General features: G+C 40.9%; 1 protein-coding gene across 1 annotated transcript in view; it reads left to right on the forward strand.

The window, feature by feature from the left end:
• Positions 1–8,747, forward strand: part of tex14 (testis expressed 14, intercellular bridge forming factor) — a 32,335-nt gene extending 23,588 nt beyond the window's left edge. Inside the window, 5 exon segments of the mRNA XM_084730418.1 lie at positions 2,580–2,701; positions 2,922–3,588; positions 4,705–4,810; positions 5,914–6,000; positions 7,333–8,747. Of these exon segments, the coding sequence (XP_084586544.1) occupies positions 2,580–2,701; positions 2,922–3,588; positions 4,705–4,810; positions 5,914–6,000; positions 7,333–7,384 (1,034 nt within the window). The 3' untranslated portion in view covers positions 7,385–8,747.
• The last annotated feature ends 11 nt before the right edge of the window (positions 8,748–8,758 follow it).

Consider the following 8,758-nt stretch of genomic DNA (forward strand, 5'->3'; position numbering starts at 1 on the left):
TTCACCCAAGTGTCCAAGACATATGGCCGAAGGTCAGTTGACACGACTACAAAGTCGATCATTGACCTCTGACCTAGGGCGTCCCCGTGCCACGTGCACTGATGGACACCCTTATGCTTGAACATGGTGTTCATTATGGACAAACTGTGACTAGCACAGAAGTCCAATAAAAGAACACCACTCAGGTTCATATCGGGGGGGGGGGGGGCGTTCCTCCCAGTCACACCCCTCCAGGTAACACTGTCGCCACCCATGTGGGCATTGAAGTCCTCCAGCAGAACGACGGAGTCCCCAGTCGGAGCACTTTCCAGCACTCCTCCCAAAGTCTCCAAGAAAGCTGGATACTCTGCAGTCCTGTTCAGCCTATAGGCCGAAACAACAGTGAGGCACCTATCCCCGACCCGAAGGTGCAGGGCAACAACCCTCCCGTTCACCAGGGAAAACTCCAACACATGGCAGCTGAGCTGGGGGGCTATAACAGGGGTGTCAAACTCAATCACAGAAGGGGACAAAGTTTAAAACACAGTCTAAGTCGCGGGCCAAACAGGATTAACATTTATTAAACTGTCTAAAACTGACTAAAACTGTTTTATTCAGAAATATGAATTTGAACAGCCAGACTGCAACTTTTTCCTCAATAAAATAAATTTAAAATATTTTTTTTTTCTTCAACAATAACAAAGGAAAACGAGAATATTTCAGCTCAGAATATTTCAACTCAACAATATCCAGGTGGGGGTTACATTTGAAAATGCTTGCTTTTTGTCTGCACACAAGATATCGCACACTTTAATCCTGCAACCCCTCAATGGCAAAAATCTGCTCATATAATAATATTACAAACCCATCAGTCCATCAGGTACAGATGAACATATTGACCTGCTCAATTTAACATTAAGGCCAAAACGCACTGAGACCTTCAATAGAAAAGTCAAATGTAGCTTCTACGGCAAACTGCAGGCTTCAGATTTAAAATGTAACACCACAGAACCAGCAGTATTTTAGGAAAAGGTTAAACTGCACACTGACACACACTGAGGAGATGAAGAGGAGAGACAAGAGTCTGGACTCTTCATCATGACTTACAATAATGAAGCAATTAAGTATTTAAAAGTACACCTGTTTACATTGTCGTTTGACAGAAGCTCGCGTCTTCGCGACAGCGAGCTGATTAATTTCTCGAGTTGCGCGGCAGCTGACGCAGTGCATTGTGGGACTTGTAGTATGAGTGGTGGGAGTGCTATTTACCGACGGGCCATTCATAATAGACACATGAAATTATCTCGCAGGCCGTATATAATTGGCCACATCTGGCCCGCGGGCCTTGAGTTTGACACATGTGGGCTATAAGCAAGCCCACACCAGCCCGCCACCTCTCACCATGGGCAACTCCAGAGTAGAAAAGAGTCCAGCCTCTCTCAAGGAGTTGGGTTCCAGACCCCAGACTGTGCGTGGAGGTGAGCCCGACTATCTCTAGCCGGTACCACTCAACCTCCCGCACTAGCTCAGGCCCCCCCACCCCCCCAGTGAGGTGACTTTCCATGTCCCCACAGTGAGATTCCATGTCCTGGGATTGGGTCATCGGGGGCCCCTGCCCACACCTGCCACCCAAACCACACTGCATCGGCCCTTTCTGAACCCTGCTATGGGTGATGGGAAGGCAGGCCCACGTCACTCATTCGGGCTGAGCCCAGCTGGGTCCCGTGGGCAAATACCTGGCCACCAGGCGCACGCCTGCGAGCCCCAGCCCCCGGGCCTGGCTCCAGGCTGGGACCCCAGTAACACCAACCCGGGCAACGTAGACATCCCCTATCTTGAACTATTCATTGGGGGCATTAGAACTGCTCTTAGTCTGACCCATCACCTAGGACCTGTTTGCCTTGAGAGACCCTACCAGGGGCAACAAGCCCCTGACAACATAGCTCCTAAGATCATTCAGGTTCTCAAACCCCTCCACCACGATAAGGTGGTGATTCATGGAGGAAATAATGTGATACCAATTAAAGGACAGGATACAAGAAAACAATAAAGGACACATAATGGACAGACATACAGACAGCTCAGACATGACATTATAACATAAAACAGTTATACATTGGTGTCAGGGAGCAGAAATAAGGTTGGCTTAGCTAGGGTATGTGTATGTGATGTATATAAGTGTGTGTGTGTCTGTGCGTGCACGGTTGGATGTTTGTATGAGAGGTAGAGTAGTCTTGGTCAAATTACATGCGTGGTGGAGAGAAGGTAAATGTATATTGTTAATTTCGTAATGATTATATAATGATAAAATAGTTCAATAATAATTTAATATTGTCAGTATCATCATTATGTACCAGTGTTTCTCAAACTTTATACACTATGTACCACCTCAGACAAATATTAGCCTCTCCAAGTAGTACCATCATGACTGAGGTTAAAGTACTGTAGCATAGACTGACCCTACACCTACAGTTACAGCTTCTTTCATTTCATTCATACTGATCTGTGAAGATTGCACTGATGGATAATGATGCAAATGTGACTTCCAGTTAAAAAAGAACTGAAGGTCTTTCCCTGTTTCTCATGTTGTGTTTTGACAGATGTACACCAGCATGTGATGATGGGTATTATTGAGGACAATCTCCCAGACTCCCTTGCCTGCAGCCACTTCAGCTCTGTGTCTCTCAGGACCGAGAATTTCACCACCCCAACACACAGCTCAGTGAAGGTTCCTATAGCCACTTAGTTCACTCACCACTGTGGGTTTGCAGAGGAAACCCGAACCATCCTCATGTGTGAACAAAGTGTTACCCTACGTGCTTTTAATTCACCCCAGCTATAGCATCCCATACTATATGTGTCCTATACATGTGCATTTATGGTTTGTGTTTGTCCAAGATTAGAAATGACACCTGGAACATTTACTCGCTGGTTTTTGCAAGACAAAAATAAGTTCTTAAAGACTGTCAATTCTGTTTCAGCTTCCACCTTTCAATGTGGACTTTGCCAGCAGTCCAGAGGGATTCATCACAGCCAGCCAGCAGGAGCCACTGCTCACACATACACATGTGTCTCCCAGCTCCAGCAACACTGAGGAAGGAGAGCACATAGTGGAACAGGAAGAGGAAGGAGACGGAGCAGGAGGGTCCGAACAGGAGCAAAAAGAAGAAAGGCAAGAGGACATCGATGGAGCCAGTGTGGAGGAAGAAAAGGAAGAAGAGGACAGGACAGAAGAGGGCAGAGAGCAGGAAGAGGAAGGAGATAGAGTGAGAGGGTCTGGGCAAAGTGAAGAGAGGCAGGAGGACATGGGTGGAGCTGGTGTGGAGGAAGAAGAGAAGGAGAGAGAAGAAGAGTTCATAGAACAGAAAGAGAAAGAAGAGGGAATAGGATGGACTGAGCAGAGTAAAGAAAGCCAGGAGGACACAGATGGAGCTGGTGTGGAGATAGAAGAAGAGGAGGAGGACAGGGCAGAAGAGGAAATGGAGGAAAGACTAGAGATGGAAATGGTTGTAGGACATGAAGAAGAAGGAGACAGTGCAGGAGGGAGGACGGAGGAGGTTGGAGAAGTGAGTGAGGAGGAAGAGTGTGGCTGGGGTGACCCACAGAAAGGTGAGGAATAGCAAACTGTACATACAGCACCAACATGGCTGATCAACAGTCCGCCTGTGGTCAGGCTTGATGATCTCCTCCTGGCTCACATTTGGAGGAGATAATAGAAATTAGGTTTGCTATGAAATGAACATGAAAACATTAACCAAATTTAAAGGATTTTGATGAGGAATGGAATTTAATGTAATTAAAAAAAAAACAATATTGGCTGGTCCATTGTTATTATTTTGGATATACCATGAGGAAAAAAAATAAGAGGATTGTGTCAGTGGTGAAGAAACAGGAACAAACACATCGGCTGACATCAGAGAGCAAACAGACATGACAGTGTAACAAAGACCCAACTATCTGCCCTTTAGCTTGATTGGAAACAGTATTGTGGTGTGTGCATTGTTGGGTTGTAAGTGTTAAAAATACTGAAAATAATTCAGCTCAACAAGTCTTTAAAAGATTGTTGTTTTGTTTGTTTCTTTTTTTAATCATTTTCTTCCTTTTTTGTTTGTTTTATTTCTTCTTGTCCATGTGTATTGTCTTGGATGGCAGCACCTAAAAGTAATAACAGTGCTGATAATAATGATAATAATTGTTGTCACTGTTATTTCTTTTTCTCTTCCTTTACTGATTGATGGGCTGATTACTTTCATGATTAGTTGATCAACTGTTCAGTTCATAAAATGCAAAGAATGGTGGAGAGTGATGATCAGTTTCCTTGAGACTGAGGTGGTGTCTTTGATTTGCTTCTTTTGTCCAGGTGGCAGTTTGAAGCTCAAAGGTGCAAATTGTCATATTTAAGAAGCTAAAGCTGGCAGATGCTTGAAACTTCTGACTGAAATATGTTTGATCTATCAGTTGTCAGGGTGGTTGGCAATCAGTCTTTTCCTAATCAACTGTTTGATTAACTAACACTGGCAGCTCCACTGCTGTGGTTCACCATGCTGGTGTTAGAGGGTGGGGGTGGAGTGAGTTGGAAAACAAGGGAAATGGGGGCAAAGAAACTATTTTGTGACATTTTGTCCCACCATGCATTGCACCACATTTAAGCCTGTATTGCTGTCTTTTTCACCCATAATATAAACAATAAATAATTGATCACAAAAGATTATTTTGTCCCCTCAGGTGAACTTTTTGCAGACACAGTGGCAGCAGATCTAGAGAAGAAGAGTGAGCCCTGGGTGTCATCAGGATCACAGCAAAGTCTCAGTTTGTTGGAGGACACTGACCGGTGGGTGACAGCAGCTACAACTCTGCTAAACTCAGACCTGACTGAACATCAAGAGTGCTCTGAACCCCTCAATCTAAAGTGAGAGGGTGTAGTAGAAGCATTAGCAGGGAAGTAAAATGACTAAGGCAGGGGTGAGCAATTATTTTTGAATGGGGGGGGGGTTGGGAAACTGATCAGGCTGCCGTGGTCCAGACACAAATGATACAAGGTCCTAATAATGACCAAATAATGTGTTTTACAGTGAACCATGCAGGCTGCATACAGGTTGTAATGATAGTAGCAGTAAAAGTAGAAGAACAACAACATGGATGTACAACACTGAGAGAATAAAGTTACAGTTTCATATAAAAGATACAGTTCATTATCATTACCAATGAACACAGCACGGAAATAAAGCTCTGATAACAGTTTAATGGTTAGCAAAATGCAATTGTCTGTCTTTGCTAGATTTTTAATTTTTGATAGTTCCATCATCACCTTTCAGTGGGCCAAATCTGGCTGCATTTTGCCCAGGCCTGGACTGAGGTATGATTGATTGAATGTGGAGGTAGTGGAGGTACTGCAGGCGTCAGGGAGCAGACATGTCATTACTGAAGGAGCACTTTTTCACACAGTCTGAAGCAGCTTCTGGGAGAATCATGTTTGGATCAGTACAGACTGATTTAGTGACATTTCTACTTTAACCACATAAAATGTTAATTACTGATGCCAATTTAAACACATCTACGAGTGTTCTATCACAACAGTGATGCATCATATTATTATGTTATTAATATTGACAATTGTTTATTGTATTTATATTGTACAGTATTTATTGTGTTCTTGATGAAAGAATCACCAAAGTGGAAACAGATGTGGTTCTGAGACGTCTGTTCTCAGCACAGAAGACCAAAGTTCCACCAAAACACCAACAGCTCACTTTGTACTGTTTGATCTGAATGAACCTTCCACCTGTTTGTGTCTGTTTACTGTCATGCCTTCATAAAGTCTCCCTCTTTGGTGTCTGACTGTACAAACAGAATATTGCAGGATTATTCAGACTTTCTAGTGTATGTAGTTTAGTCACGATAATGTGCCTACTGTCTGTGTGTTCTCTTTTTCAGAGCTCACTCAACACTGGATGATGTGCTGCAGGGCTTTCAAGTGAAGGACACCAGAAGGAGCTCAGGACCAAGTGAAGTCACCACATTGTGAGTGTCAACTACAGATATGATTTCAGTCCTACAGTTGTAAAAGATAGATTTCAAATTCAATTTGAAATCATATACTGACTTTTCTCAAAGTTAAAATTTCAAAGTTGATTTATTTTTCATTCTACAACAAAGTACACAACAACAAAATGCAGGTTGCAGAAGAGTGTTCAGAAGATGAATGAAGCAGCGTCACAATCTGAAGGAAGAAGCTGCTCTTCAGTCTGATGGTGCAGCAGCAGATTGTTCTGAGTCTCCGGCCTGATGACAGCAGGATGAACCGGCTGGGCTGAGTGTCTGCTGCCGTATGACCAGACTAAAGAGCAGCTTCCTCCATCAGGCCTCAGAGCTCCTCTGTGGGTTTTTTTCACTTATTTATTCATCCATTTACTGCATGTTTTGTTTTTGTGAGAAGCATAAAGGGACCACAATCAGCATCTTGTTTTACAGCCTTGTGTAGTAGAATAAATATTTTCAAACTCTGGACGCACAAACAGAAATATGCACACATTCTTTCAGCGGTGGAAGTAATTAATTACAAATACTCAACTTACTTCAATTAAGGGTTTTTTTTTTGCTTTGAAGGGTAGATTTCCAAGTTTGTATTTTTATTCATACAGTTACTGAGTACAATTTGAATTAATATTCAAACCCTTCAGCTGCATTTTAGTAGCCAATAAGATCTGATCACAAACAGGCCAATGAAAACAAGGACAGATGGATGAAAAACTAAACACTGCAACAGCACAGGTTATAGTGAGGATGTTAATTATTAATCATTAATCAATCAATCAGCCATTTAAGAATTAAGCAATTAAAAATGTATTCATGGATATTTAATCAGCAGTCTAGAAATGGCAGCAACTGTTTTGTCTGGCAGAGCGATTTCTTGAAATAGGGAACTTAAACTTAAAAAAACAAAAAGACAAAATAACCCAGAAAAAAAATGAAAATGAGAAAAATAAATCTAAATATAAGAGTAATGAATGATAAATTATTAGTGATTAACTGATTGGGAGTTTTTTCAACAATGAAATGCACAAAATTTGTTGCGGAGACGAGGTGAGCACTGAGCAGATTCAGACAAAACTTTACCTTAGTAATGTAACAGTATTTGTACCTGAGTACAGATTAGCAGTACTTTTTCCATCACTGTATTCTTTAAGCTGTGTACACATGGTTTCTGCTCCGCTGGTCTGTAGACCTGTCAGTCCAAGAAGAGGAAAAAAGATGTTTTGCACTCGTAAGGTTCTGTAGCTCAGTTTTAGTTACACATGACCGTGGATATATTCTAATGAACTGCCTTTCCATTGTGTATTTTTGTGAATACAGGAGGAGTGTGTTGAAGCAGGACCAAACTCTTCATGAGCCAAACAACACATGATAGGAACATGTGTGAAAATGCAGCTTTCTTTTGTTGCTGCTGTGGTATTTCCAAGGATGTTGTGTTTGTGATGCACTGTTACCGTTTTTAAGGTTTGTTATTGTGGTTTTAGAGTTTCAGAGTTTAGTGTTAACAGCTGCTGAAGCTGTGAATAAACTGACTTTACGAATTTAATGTTTAAAGAGTCAGAGTTGTAATCATTTGAATTGTTAAAGAATTGATTAAAATCTGTTCTGAAGTCATTTTGATGTACACAGATCATTTCTTGTTTAACAGGTAGAACTCAACCTGTCCTCAAAGTCACACTGAGTCCTCACGTTCCACCATTAGAACCATTTAGCTTCAGGTTTTCATAAAATGAAGAAAAAAAACCAAGAGAAACGGCACACGACCCTTACTTTACTCCAAATAGGACCAATAAAATCTGCTGGGCTAGCAAAGGGATTAACAGAAAACTCATTTGATTCATTTGCAAATACAGCTTCATAGTATGAGCTAGACCAAGAACATTTTTGAAGTATTTACAAGTGAGAAGTCACCTTCTGAAACACCTAGAGGTGGAAAAACAAACGAGTCGGTATGATACTTGATTCAAAATAGAAACAAAGCTAAAGAAAATCTCTCAAATATATAAAATATTGCAAAAGGTCATCACTGTAGATAATAATGTAAATGAAAAATGGGGAAAAGAATTTGAAATGAACATATCAGTAGAGGACTGGACAGGCTCCTTAAATGGAAATTTTAAGATGTCACAATCCAAATACTGGAAGGACTTAACTTGGAAATTGAGAATGAGGTATTTTATTACCTGCTGGTAGAGCCCAGTTGTTGGAGAGGATGTAGAGAACCAAGAGCAGATTATACACACACATTTTCCAGTGTCCAGTGTTAACACCCTTTTGGGAAGAGGCTGAGAAAATCTTTAAGAACATCTTTGAGTTAAGAAAATTAGAAAATTACTTGGGTATTAATTTGCTGGGGACAATATACACCACTGACATACATCGCTTCCACGTACTGGGTGTGACAGCCATGAAGCAGGTACAAGGAAAATCTAAAAAGCTTGAGGCACAGAAAAATTAACATATACAATTAGAGATGACACAAAAATGAAGTTCTTACCCTACAGATAAAGTTGGCAGAATCTTTAATTATAATTATTAAATTATATTTATTATATATTTTTTGGCAGTTTTGTTATTTTTACTCTTTTGTGGTTGTCAGGTTGAGTTTGTGTTATTTAATGGCTTTAAATTTTAATTTTTTTCTTGAATTTTTTCTTTAGTTTTTATCAATTTATGTTATACAAAAAAATCTAAAATTTTGCATGTGTCTGAAATGAATAAAGTAAAAAAAGAAACGAGGACAAAC

Source organism: Lutjanus erythropterus, chromosome 11 (assembly GCF_056507025.1).
Source record: "Lutjanus erythropterus isolate fLutEry1 chromosome 11, fLutEry1.hap2, whole genome shotgun sequence".
NCBI lineage: Eukaryota > Metazoa > Chordata > Actinopteri > Lutjaniformes > Lutjanidae > Lutjanus > Lutjanus erythropterus.